Source organism: Sebastes umbrosus, chromosome 22 (assembly GCF_015220745.1).
Source record: "Sebastes umbrosus isolate fSebUmb1 chromosome 22, fSebUmb1.pri, whole genome shotgun sequence".
NCBI classification, from domain to species: domain Eukaryota; kingdom Metazoa; phylum Chordata; class Actinopteri; order Perciformes; family Sebastidae; genus Sebastes; species Sebastes umbrosus.
Window position 1 is genome coordinate 15,412,367 of NC_051290.1, and position 13,777 is coordinate 15,426,143.

General features: G+C 46.6%; 1 protein-coding gene across 1 annotated transcript in view; it reads right to left on the bottom strand.

The window, feature by feature from the left end:
- The window catches only part of si:ch73-335l21.1 (insulin receptor substrate 1-B), a 50,106-nt gene that overhangs the window by 30,220 nt on the left and 6,109 nt on the right, over nucleotides 1–13,777 (bottom strand). Inside the window, exons 2-3 of the mRNA XM_037758761.1 lie at nucleotides 4,775–5,076; nucleotides 951–4,149 (exon numbers count right to left, since the gene is read on the bottom strand). Coding sequence (XP_037614689.1) covers nucleotides 951–4,149; nucleotides 4,775–5,076 — 3,501 coding nt within the window. The remainder of the gene's footprint in view (nucleotides 1–950; nucleotides 4,150–4,774; nucleotides 5,077–13,777) is intronic.

Genomic DNA, 13,777 nt, shown 5'->3' on the forward strand with positions numbered 1-13,777 from the left:
TTTAAATACAATGAAAATTCATCTTCTGGCCTTATTGACCTCCCGTCCTAAAAAAAAAGTAGATCTGGTGGATTTATTTTAAGGGGAAAAAAAGCCCTGTGGTCGGCCAAACTGAACAACCACAGCTTTCTGCTTGGATTAAGCGATGTAGAAATCATAGTAAACAATATTCTTATAGCCACATCTGCAAACCTGGCAACCCCACTTGAATGCTTGCATACTTTCCTGCATAACATAATTTTAAAGCTGTAGGGTTCAGGAAACACTAAAATGCGATTCATGGAAGAATCATTTTCCCCTCCATTGCTTATACTCCACTCGTGTCACATTGGAGGTTGTCAGGTCAACGGAAAACGGGGCCAAAGTTCAACTTTATTGAACTTGGAGGAGAATGCTCAAATGGTAAGTCTGAATGGTTTCCTTTGCTAAGAGTATGGCGAGTTGTTTGCAACAGCTCTGCTCATTGGAAAATAATGCCTCATCTGGAGCAGAAGGATTCTGTCGCTTGTCGTAAGGAAGCCTCAAGGGGATCAATAGTCATTTCCAGAATATCGATATTCCAATAGATAGTCTGGCCTTTAGCACCTTACATAATCACATATGGTAAAAAAGAGTGCATATGCCTTTAGAGGTACACCAAGACGGAAATGTATTTATGATTTGTCAGAGGAGAAGATCTATATCTCATATTGTGGATTATGAAGACAGGCGTACAAATGAGACTGGTGTCTATATTCTAATCTGGCGCCAGGGGACGTTTGATAACATAGACGGAAAGGGAGGCCGAGCTCCATTGGATTATCTGGAAAGCGTATTCTTTCCCATCTGAATAATGTCACAGAGCCCAAGTAGGAAGACAAAAGGGACAGAGATCACAGAGAAAACTAAAGAGACGCGATGCTAAACACAGTCTAACAAATGTCTTTTAAAAGGATAAAGGCGACTCTTACCTGTTCCCTCCTTGTTTCCATTCTGATGCGTCCGCAGCTCCTCTGATTTGTAGAAGTCGATGCTGGCGTATGTGTTGAGTGTTGAGCTGCTGCTGCTGCCGACGCCGACTGCTGCACCCACTCCCCCGACCCCAGAACCTCCAGCCAGTACGGAGAAGAGGCGAGAGGGGGCCTGGCTACCTGAGGGTCCATCCAGGCCCAAATGGGGGCCCTCTTTGTTGGCCAAGTCCAAGTCTATGTAGTTAAGGCCTTGCTCTGTGGACGAAGTGTTCGTGGGGAGGGACTGCTGTCCAGGGAGGGCGAACTGAGCGGCGTTATCAGTCACAGCACCGTTCCCCCACAGCATGCTTTCAAAGCCCAGCCGGCGGGCCACGGCTTGGGCGTGTTCTGGAAAGAGGGAGGCGGTGGAGGAAGAGGAAGTAGAGGTAGAGGTGGGGAGGGAAGGCGCGGCAAGGAAGGTCTCTGAGCAGTGCCGTCTGCGTCCTTGGGGGTCGGCACGGATAACTTTAGCCCCGTGGTCTGGGTTGGGTCCGGGTTTGGCTAGAGGGAAGTCCAAACCCCGTGATAGCACTGCAACAGAGGGATCAGTCCTGGTGGGGGAAGGGGCTTTGGGGGAGACACTGGATGATGACCTAGGGACGGTGTTGCTATTCAAGCTGAAGGCCATCTCCGTGTAGTCTCCGCAGGATGTCGGGGACTCAGGTCCGGACACTGATGGGACACTTTCTCTTCTTTTCCTAAGTGGGGCCTCAGCCACTTTGGCCCCCTCTTCGTGAGGGCCAGCAGAACCCTGATCACAGGTTTTGGGGGCATGAGCAAGAGTTGGTGGCGTGGGAGGGGTGTGGAAAGAGGGGAAAACTATTGGAGTAAGGGATAGGGGTGAGGGGGACGGAGAAGGGCCCAAGTCCATGTTGACATACTCAGAGGCAGATGGGGGACTGATGGGGGCAGAGGGGCTACGGGAGAGGGGGATAAAGTTCCCTAAGCAAGAAGTCGGCCTGTGTTGAGGATGCTTGCTGCTTGAGCCATGAGGCAGTGATAAGCCATGCCTGAGAACCCTGCCGCACCCTCCTCTAACCCCACCCTGGCTGCTCTTCTCCCCCTTAAACTCAATGCTTACATACTCCCCGGGGCTCTTAGGTTCTGGGGGCAGGGGGTTCTCACGGACCCTAGGAAGGGTGTTAGCCTTAGATACATCAACAAACAGGCTCACTGGTCTGCTCCTACTATGGCTACCCTGCTTGGACAACCCAGCAGAGCCCCGTCTCTGCTGGAGCTTACTCCCATCTTTGGACTGAGCTCCCCCTGCCATGGCGCTCACTGCCTGGGCAGCTCGCTCCTCGCTCTCCCCGAGGCTCTCGCTGCTGGCTGAGCTGGAGGAGTACGAGGAAGAGGAGAGTGACAGGTGACGTCCAACCACTGAATTGCCTGCTGCTGTTTGCTCCTGACGCCCTCCCACAGTCCGACCTCCACCCATTCCCCTACTACAAGTCCCATTGGGCCTTCTGCCTCGCCCGGGCCCATCGTCAAAGTGTCCAGCAGAGGGGTTATGTTTGTATGAGCGGGGAAGGGAATAGTAAGAATACACCATCTTGGGGGCTTGCTGTTGAGAACTGGTCTCCAAATGGCCAGTGTGCTCAGGAGGTGGGGGGCTGCCATTTACAGAACGTGCGCTGATTGGAGACATGTTCATATAGTCACTGCCTGCCCTGCTGTCTGCGCTACCACTGCCCATCCAAGCCCCTCCAGAAAGACCGCCACGCTGGTCAGGGGAGCAGCTGCTATTGGGGGACATTATCATATAGCCATCAGAAGCTGGTGGAGGCCGGATCTGCTGCGGTGGGGACACACTGTTGTTAGGGGTCATGGCCATGTAGTCATCAGCGGGTTTGGAATCTGAGTCTGGGACAGAGACGGCCAACGATTGGGACAGGGACTCTGGAGGCTGAGTTACACCAGGCAGCATGGACATGTACCCATTGTCCACACCTATATCTACACTGCCACTTGCTACTCCACCCACTTCACTTTTGAACTCACCCGCCACATCCATGTACCCTCCTCCTCCTCCCCCCGCTGACCCAGCACCCATGACAGATTCCCTCTGTGTGGAGGAGGAGGTGGAAGCGAAAGACTCGCGGCTGGTGCTCCTGGACATGATGGCGTAATCGGCCGAATCTTCATCTGCTGGCTCCTCAGCTCTGCGCTGACGTGGGGCCAGCCTCTCCAGGGCCATGGGAGGTAATGAGGCCCGCTTGCTCAGCAAACGACGTTCAGCTTCACATTCACGGCTGGAGGAGCGACGCAGCACCCTCCTGGTCTGGGGCTGGGAGCCACAGGCTGGTGCTGCTGGTGCTGGCAGGGAGCTGGATGTCAAACTCCCTTGGTTACTGTTGCTACCACCACCACCACCACCACCACCACTACGTTGGCCCATCAGGATATAATTGGCTCCCTCATCGCCAAGGGACTGGCTTCCGGTGCTACCAATAGAGCTTCCGGGGAGGCTCGGGGACGGGAGGAGAGTGTGATCCCCAGGACTAGAGCCATACTCGTCTGAAGAGCCATAGTCACTGGGTGAGCCCGAGACAGAGGCGCGATGGGAGGGGACACGACTGTAGGCCCCAGACCCCGGACCAGCACTAGCAGATGTCACGACTCCAAACTCAGAGCCATGCCCAGAGCTAGAGGAGAGGCTTGGAGCTGGGGAGGGCGCTGGGGTGGAGATGGAACGCATCAACCCAAGAGGAGTTTTAGCAGCGCTGGTGGGGGCTGAACGGGCTGACTTTGACCTGAGGATCGGGGTGGTGGTGCAGGAGCCATTGGTGGAGGGGCTGGAGCACGACCCTTGGAGCGGTGTGGTCGCATCCTCACCTTTCCCCCCATCACTAGCAGTGCGAGACCTCGGAAAGGTATGCCGCGGGGTGGGAGATGCATTGGCGCTGCTGACCCCTACTCCTCCACCGTTAGCTCCTCCAGGGGGCTCCGTTCGGGGCCGGCGGGTGAAGCCCACCTGGCTGGGAGGAGGGTTCGGGTGATGGCGGCGTGACGGAACACTGATGGGGTTCGAAGCAGTAGCTCCTCCTCCGGGACCGGAGTTCGACTGAGACTTGCTGCGTTGGCGGAACTCCTCGCTCAGAGCCTTCATGGCCTCGAGCAAGGTTTCATGCATGTTCTGGGCCACCACCGAATCATCCACCTAAGACATAACGCAAAAAAAAACTCTCAAACAGTGAACTCAAATCATAATTCTGGTTAATTTATTTGTGAATTCAAGTTACAACTCAAACCACGGAAAGAATTTAAACTGAATATTCTTTGGACATTTAAATTTCTGATTCTCATGGAAAACCACGTTTGGTATCTTTAAATCATGAGAGCTCAAATACTGGTTGCCTGCTCTTTTTCTTTAATTTGAATGCCTTCTGGGATTCATTTGACTACAATTTAGTGTAGTTAAGTCGGTTTGAGTTTTAAAATCTAAAGGCCTCATTACGCACCAAAACAATACTTAAGTATAAGCAACAACCTTTATGAATTGGACCATAACGTAGGGTTATATGAACTTTAACCATAACGTTAGGTTCAGACTTTTTTTGGACATTTTTCACTCTTTTTTTGACTTTTTAAGACATTTTTCCAATATTTTTCTGACTTTTTTCAGACATTTTTCAGCCTTTTTTCAATTTTTCTGACATTTTTCTGACATTTTTCAGACATTTTTCTTCACAGTTTCTCTGACTGACTATAGGCTCTTTACGTATATGTGGGATTAGAGGGTGCAACTCTCAACATAAAGGGGACTCTGCAGGTTACAGGCTCACCTGCATCCAGAACTCGCCCGGTCCCGTCACGGCAGAGCGCCCAACCTCGACGAAGAAGAAGTTTTCTGAATGACCGCAGCGCCGGACATTCATCAGCTGCAGCACCACGGCGGCGGCGTCAGAGTTGAGCTTGACAAAGTTGACCGTCTTGTCCGTCAGGCAAAGGCGGTAGATGCCCACCAAGTTCTTGGCTTGACCCAGGCCTTTGGGCCACACCTTCACCTGCCACACCTCTTTGAATGCAGGCCCGGGATTGGGCACCCCGTAGTCGCCCCCTTCCTCGCTGTCAACGGGGTTCTTACCTACAGGGACAGAACAGAGACAGAAGATTAAAAAGGTTGTTGTAGTGAAAAAGAGGAGGATATGACTGGATGGGGAAAAACAGAGAACTAATAAAAGTGTTATAGGGGAAGATTTATGAGGAACACCGGCTGCAACAAAGCACCGACATGACCTTCATGCACCTGTGAACAAAGGGAACACCAGGTGAAACCACCACTATTTACCTGTAAGCGGTGGTAAGCAAGGTGCCTTTATTATGTAAGCTCTGCTGATATTGAGCTTTTCACTGATTTTTAAACCAGATCTGAGCATGCAGGAGCTTGTGAGACCTGCTCGCTGTACCTGCAGGCTCCATACCTGGGGTCTCGTTTGTCAACCGCACACACACACACACACACACACACATACACACACAAGCACTCGTACCAGTGTGGAAAAATGAAACTGTTGACAACTGAAGCCCTGCACAAGACTGATGACTATGAAAGAAAAGCAACCGTTGTGGAAAAACGTAAGTGAAGCAACTTGGAAAATGCTTAACAAGTGAATCTACAATGCCAATAGATGGCCAGAAACCTATGAGCAAAGCACTCAATAAGCTCCTCAAGAGCCATTTCCTGGAGCAGCTCTACTGACAATAAACTGGCTTTGTAAACTAATAAAATCTAGTGTCTTTTAGCGGGAGTACAAGCAGTCCATTCACCCTTTGTGTTTCTGTATTCAGACAGTAGTGAATTACTGAGGCGGGGAAACACAGGAGAGAAAGCTCTTGGTGAGATTTGATCCTCGGGGCCAAACAAAGGCCTGGGATTTACAACATTTAGCCTGTTTGGTGGTTTAAGTCACCTTATTGTTCATAGATCTGAAGCATTCTATCACGCTGTGCAACTCATTGTGATCAGCTATTGACACGACCTCTGAATATATCGCAGATTTACCTCTAAGCTCTTTACCTTGCAGACGCAAGGGACCTCACATCTGTTGGCAAAAAAAGCCCAAGATTATAGGAACACCATGACGTAACTCAGGTTTTAGGGCGGATGCTTATTGTTCTTTAGGGAACCAACCTAAAAAGTTGCTTAAACATGGACCCTTTCCTCCCATGTAACATATTTTCTCTCTGTTGAATTGCCAAGTTGGGTATGCCTGAGCATGTTAACTACAAATTCACAACAGAAAATCAATCAATGTCATGACAAGAATGAAGAAACAAACCTCCACATGGAGGCTCACCTGTTCCTGTCATGGGAACAGGATTTTCTTTGTGCAATAATGAGCACCTGCCTTATTGGACGATCACATCTGGAGTATTGAAGATTTTTTTTGACAAGTTACTGAGTGATCATATTTTCACAAAATCACATATCTTGAGGTCAACAGACCCCTTTGTAAATGGCCATGACAATTTCTCCTCGCCAAAATTTAGTGGAAGTTTGGAGCGTTATTTTACCTTCTTCACAACAAGCTAGTATTATGTTGGTACCAATGGATTCCTGAGGTTTTCTAGTTTCATATGATGCCAGTATCTTCGTTCTAGCTTTAAAACTCAGTCCACTATGCCACACGGGAGAAGTTTCGTTGGTTGCAACCTTGCCACTAGATGTTGCGAGATTCTACACACTGCACCTTTAAGACTACATTTTAAGGGCTCATGTTTCAGCACTAAAACAATGCCAAAGTGTAGTGTCTCCACCGCTTTTCATTTCCACCTCACTGAGTGATCCTATTTACTCAAAGTTTGTGTGGTATTCTACTTTAAGCAATGATTTTTGGCCCAATCCGGCTAATCACAGTGCGCCCGACCACAGAATTACAAATATATGATTGTACGTCTGCATGCGTTTGTTCTTCCTTTCCCATGCCTCCGCTGCAAATCCTACAATGACAACCATATGTAGACAAGAAGCCTCAGCGTGCACGGTGGACGCCATATTGCCCGAGCTTCCGTTATGACAAACATTTCCCCCCAAGATCCTCTTCCCAAAACTTGCAATTGTAAAAGAAAAGGGGGGAAGTCTGACGTGTCTTCTTCCCCAAAATTGGAAGATCGCTGGCAACTTGAAAGAGACTTAGAATAGATGTTTTGTTGAAAGCCGTGGAGGCTGTGGCTTCGTGGCTGTGTGTGTGTGTGTGGTGGCACTCCCCCCCCTACATTAGATGACTCACTCAAGGCCAGGCATGGCTGTTTCATGCACTGCTTTTCTCTGTGTGCAAGAAAAAGCCCTCCTCGATTTAGATTTACAACAGGAAGGGATGGTTTGGGGATTTTTTTTCAGCAGGGACCGAGGGAATTAGGGACTGCAGGAGATTGCGAAGAGATATCAGAGGAGAAAGAATGGCCTTTAATGAGGAAAAAGTTTATTTTGGTACGGCTTGGATTAAAAGAAATCTAATCACAGGCTGTATTTATTCTAAAATTAAACTAGCTTCTTGAAACTCAGACTGCAGTGAAGCATATTCCTAGAATTTCCTTTTCAAGAGCCTATTTAACGCGTCTTTAGGAGAGCACAAGTGTGTTGTTTGTTTCGAGTACAGTGCAGCCTTAAACCTCAGCTGTGCCCTCGACATCACATCCACACACCCTTGATCTCAGGGCCACTCACTTATCGACGACTCTCGAAAGCACTGAAAGCCTTTAAGAGGTTTTCCCAGACTCCAACAGGGATGCAGACTGATTTACCCCTATCCAACATCACAGGCCTTTCCTCACGGTTACATAAAGCTGGAGTTGATCCTACACGGAGCCGTATGAATTATAGATCGCCCCTGGCGTCCCTCCGGGGGGACCTGCGCAGCAGTGTGGTGCTCAGCGGAGATGGCTTTCGAGAACGCTGTACATTGTCCCCCAGAGGTTATAAGCCGGTCAACTTCTGCCACCCCTATACGACATAATGAACCCTCACAAAAACATGCACACATAATGGCCCTTAGCAGGAGATGAATCTACTGACTAAAAGGCAGATGCACATGAAAGCAAAACACACCTGGAGGTAATAAAGCACCTGCGTAGGCAGAATGCGTGCAGGAAAACATTCAGCCAACCTTGATACAACCTTCAGAGAGGGTGTGCATCCAGTCAAAGAGTTCATGCAAGGTAACTGTAACTTATTTCAAAGTTTCAGCATCTTGTTTCCCGTTTTAGCAACCTGAAAACAACTTACACTGGCTTATTCACGCACCACTTGTTTACTCCGCTTTCGCCGCCGACCACACATGAAACTTTCATTCGTTTACGTGCGGGCTCAAGAACGGCAACCTACGCCGTGGCCAACACTGCCGTCTATTCATGCCATGTATTTGCTATGCTCGAGCTGCCTCCCTTGAGAACTGTATATAAAGAGGCCATATTCTAACCTAATTTTCTCAAACTGGGATTTTTAGTATAAGTTATTGGCGTTGAGGCGTCTCTGTGTCGCCCTTGCTTTCTATGGTGCTATAAGGGAGTGTGTGTGTGTGTGTGTGTGTGTGATTAACGAGGATATAGGGCTGCGATATTTGGCCCCGGGGCTGCCAGATGCCTGCTGGGATATCGACAGCTCCTCCCCTGAGTGACAGGCTGATTACTGTTATGGTTATCACACAAATGCTAAAGAAGTAGGTCTTCCATAGGGGTCTTGAGGGTCTGTGGATTGTATCAGGTCACCCACAGCAGGAACAGGATGGGGGTATTGTTATTGAAGCACTGGGTGGGATTCTAGTTGATTTTAAAGGAACAGTGTGTAGCATTAAAGGGGATCTATTGGCAGAAATGAATATTAATAAGTATGTTTCCTTTAGTGTATAATCACCTGAAAATAACAATAATTTAATTATTTTAATCGGCATGTTTTCGTTACCTTAGAATGAGCCGTTCATATCTACATAGGGAACGGGTCCTCTTCACGGAGTCGGCCATGTTGCACCGCCATGTTTCTACAGTAGCCCAGAACGGACAAACCAAACACTGTTTACTTTTCCTGCTTGAGCCTGAGTCGATAACGTTACTCGCTGCCGCTCTCTCTCTCTCTCTTGCTTCACCACTCACTTCCCATGTACACACACTCTACTCTTACAAGTACTGGCTGTAGAGAGGGCAATTTGCATTTTTGTGTCGGCCACCGTAGCAATCCTACACGCTTGGCACACAGGAGTTGTAATCTGCAACCTCACCGTAAGATACCGCCAGATCCTTCACACTGTCCCTTTAAGTTTTAAAATCTATGTTTAGGCACTAAAACAACATCAAAGTATAGTGTCTCCCCCGCCTTCCATTTCCATCTTTAAATTACAGCCAAGCAACAAACTTTATTTAAGGCATTTCTGTGAAAACCATTCATATTTGGAGGGGGAAAAAAATGAAATTTATTGCAAGATTCATAATAAAATCCCTCTTCTTAGTTTGCTAATGCAGCCTGTAAATCAGGGAAAACTACTCTGGCAGTGAAGCGGCTGGCTCTTGCTAGGTTCTGTTTCAAGTCTCTGACCTCATTGCCCTAGCATGCTGCGCTGCGCCATAACACCGCACTGAAACTTCTGAGGGCTAAACCCCATTTTCTACCCCCTATCTCAGCCTCTGTGCCCCCCGATACCACCCCCACCGCCGTACCAGGTTACCAGATAGGAGACAGCTGTGTGCTTTTTGTCCTGGCATGTATCTGAGAGAGAGAAGAGAGTGAGCCACCCAGCAGTGAAAACAGTTGGTCTAATCTCTTGCTCCCACATGTGCCCCGTTTTCCTCTTTTTCAACTCCTCCACTTCCCATCTCTTCATCCATATCTCTACCATCTGTAATCCCCCTATCTGGGCCCACACTCTGGGACACAATGCCTCCACAACACCAGCATCTGCCTGAGGTTCCTTTCACATGTGGTTTGTGTTAGCCGGAGGAGCACACACAGACACACACACATAAGTGCATGAAATTATCGGTGACGCATCCAAGGTTTGCTGTCCCTCGACAAGACACATGAAAAAGCTCCACGAATGTAATCTGAAGCGAAATCAGCTCAGAGGCTCGCACCAAACTGGCAGCCATCTTTAACTTTGCTTGAAAACCTAATGTCTCAGTAATATCAGATCAGAACAGGCAAAGAGTCCCAAGAGATGACTGTAAATGTGAACAATACCACGCTTACGGTTGCGGTCCGGCATCATTTTAGGGCCTTACCTTCCAAACTAATATTTGGCTTTGAAAAACTCTCCAATAAATTCTGTCTTGCACAAATTTTCCGAAGCGGATAAATTGAATTTTGGGATTAAATCGTTCAGGAATTCGTTCTGGTCTTCTGGGTGAGTGGCCGCTCCAAGTTTCTTTTTCACAAAAACTACTCAGATGTAAGTACATATTAAAAGTGCAGAGAATTCAATTAAGGTTTAACTAGGGGTTCATTGATATGGATATCATTTTCGAGACTGCTTAACGATCCGAGTCTTTATCGATACCACCATCGATCTATTATTTGGTGGAAAGACGAGACGACAATGAATTCTTAACAGAACTGGTGGTGCTTTTATGGCTCATCTGTGAATCTGTGACTGTTTGATTTCTGAACAACAGAATGATATTTGCCTAGCCTTCAATAAACACTGTTGATGCTTGGCAAGGAATACACGGGGCCTCTTCAACATAATGTATTATGTATATAACTATGACAGCAACCAATTGACCAGATGAGAAATGAAGAGAACGAGGGCGTGAGGCAATTAGATTCTTCTTTGTTTGGTTTAACGGCGGTAGGCAGGTAATTCATTGAATTCAAAAACTTCTAATAGACAATCGATGTATGTTTGCATACCAGTGATTTGATTTATATGACATGACTCGTCTCTCGAGATGTAACATTGCGTTATAGGACCTGCTAGTCTCGATATCGATAAGCTCGGACCTTATTGATTTTCAGGATTTTGAGAAATTTGGAACTGGGTTGATCCCCAAACCTACGTTTAAACATATAATATCATTTTGGGAATTTAACATCTACATATTATAAAGTACATTAAACAGTTGCAGTTGTAGATACATGGTGTAGATACACCTATACATGTACACATACTTAGAGGCAGAAACATGCCCATGTACCAGTATGCAGCCATATATACATAGAGTCACTATCTGCCCAGTTAAAGTTAAAGGTGCAGTGTTGTAGGATTTGGAGGCATTTAGTGGTGTGGTTGCAGATTGCAACCAACTGAGTACCCCTCCGCTCACTCCTCCCTTTTCTAGACAATTGTAACGGGAGCCGCCAAGTGCAAAACTGTGGTAACGCCGTTTGCCTTGCTCAGATGCCGTCCTTACCATAATAACACTACTTTAGGAGCAATGGAAGTCAGACGACGGCTGGCGGTACCACAGTTTTGCACTCTACGGCTCACGTTACCGCAGTTTCACAAGCGTGTCGGAGAACTACAGTGACCTTCAGGTAATGTAAAAACATGAAAAGCTCTCTCTGGAGACAGTGTTTGGTTTGTCCGTTCTGGGCTACTATAGAAACATGGCGGAGCAACATGCCGGACTCCGTGAAGAGGACCTGCTCCCTAGATATAAACAGTTCATTCTAAGCTAACGAAAACAAAGCAATTCTTAGTTTCAGTTGATTATACACTAATGAAAACATAGTTACGAATATTATATTTAATTTAAAATGTTACACACTGTTCCTTTAATAAAGCGGGTTTGTTTCTTAGTGCTGTAGAGACTTCATATGATATAAGTTATAACAATCTATAAGCTCTGTATGGAAGCATTTAGAGAGTGTGTGCGTCCAAAGGAAATAGGAAACTCTCCAACTCTTCAATACCCTGTATACATTCCTTTGTGCTAAAATGTAGAAAACAAATGTTTGAAACCACCTTCACCTCATTTACTCGACAACTTCTGGATTTCATTCCAAAAAACACACGTTTCCTTCCTTTTATTTATGAGTATGCTTTTACGTTTGGCATTTTTTTGAACGACAACCAAGCAACTAAAGTCAAAATGTTGATGACATTTCCTGCGAAGATAAGGCGGGATTCATCCTATATAGGCACCGATGTAACAGTACATCCAATCAATGCAGTATCTTGTATGGTATATCTCCCAGAGGAAGAGCACACCAGCTAATGAGGGAGGCTTTCACTCACGTCTCTTTCTAATGCATTCACTGTAAGGCTGATAAATCCCACCTCATGGACTTCATGACCTCGACTATGACGGCGGTAATGGGCTCGTATCAACCAACAGCAAATCAATACAGCTCACTATAAAAGGTTACTATGCATTTAAAGCCCCACGGCTCTATCCTGCTCAACATATGGACGCTCATCGACTAAATGGGTCTCGCTGCCTCGGGCCTCGCTTTGCTGTCGATCAAACCGGAGCACCTAATTGACGGGCTGCCTCGGCGGTGAGCCGATGCACGACGGAAGAGGAGTGCTCAAGGCTGTTTCACACACAATGTTTCACTGTGATCGTGGAAGGAGCTGCTGCTTCACAAACAAGCCGAAGCCTGGCCGGGTAGCTTGTCGTGTTAAATGAAATTGCAGGGTGTTAACGTGCGCGCAAACCATTTATGCAGAGGAAATAACTTGTGGCTGCTCACCGCTCTTGAGCCTAAATGAGAAAAAAGGCCACTGATCATTTTCGAAACTCTACATTTTATGGTTTCCCCCTGTGACTCTCTCCTCTCCGACTCTATCAGCACACAGTCTCTGCTGTGTGCCACCAGCAGCTGACCCTCGAGACAATAATTACTGCCTAATTAGGGAGATGAGCAGTGCTTAAGCGTGGCTTAACGTTTAATCGGCGAGCCACTGGTGGTGATTTCCAGATCTCATCTGTCGGAGCGGCCAAACGAAACGACACTCCCCAGATAAAACCACTCCACAGTTCACTCCAAAACACTACTTTCAAGAGTGTTGGTGTGTTTTGCTGAGATCTGTAGCTCACCCTGACACGCTGCCATCAACTGCGTTTGTTCTGTGGTGCTTAAAAGTGTCAAAAACTACATCGTGATAATCCCCAGACCTAACTGAAAACAGATTTTTACAGCGGAGGAAAAAGTGCTCACATTGAGGTTTTGTGGAGTAGCATGAATAATAACCGTATCATTACGAGCCTTGAACACGGAAAACTAAATTCCACAGAGATTTACTGTACTGCAGCGACGTCAACAGCTATTGGTCGAGGCTCCAATTTAAGATTAGTCGCATTATCGTTTAATCTGATGATCGTTTTCCTCGAATAGTCAATTATTCATTTTCATTTCATGCATCTCAATTGGAGATCAACACATGGAGGTCGCTCAGGAAAAGCCGACCTTGAGTTGAAATGTTTTTGTCTTAATACAAGTTTTATGTTTTTGAGTGAACAGTTTCGTTGGGGTTCATTCGATTCAGAGAAGTGCAACTAATTATTTCCATTACAGTTTCATCTGTTTGATTATTTTGGTCTGTGAATAAGAGCCAATTACTATTTACTAGGGGTGTAAATCACTAGTTTCATCACAATATAATGTTATATTGATTCTTTGGTCTGCCACGATACAATTTTAATTCAATTCAGGGGTCTGCGATCGATATGAGATGATATCATATGCCCATTTAACACATCAGTTAACTCACAAAGAGCAACTGAAATATGATTTGACAATTTTATTACGGAGCTCTACCAGACATTTAAATGAAAAAACAATCTATTCTTTTTAATAAAAAGAATAAACTTAAAGTGGGAATTTCAAAATAAAAGCATCTTCAAGATAGTGA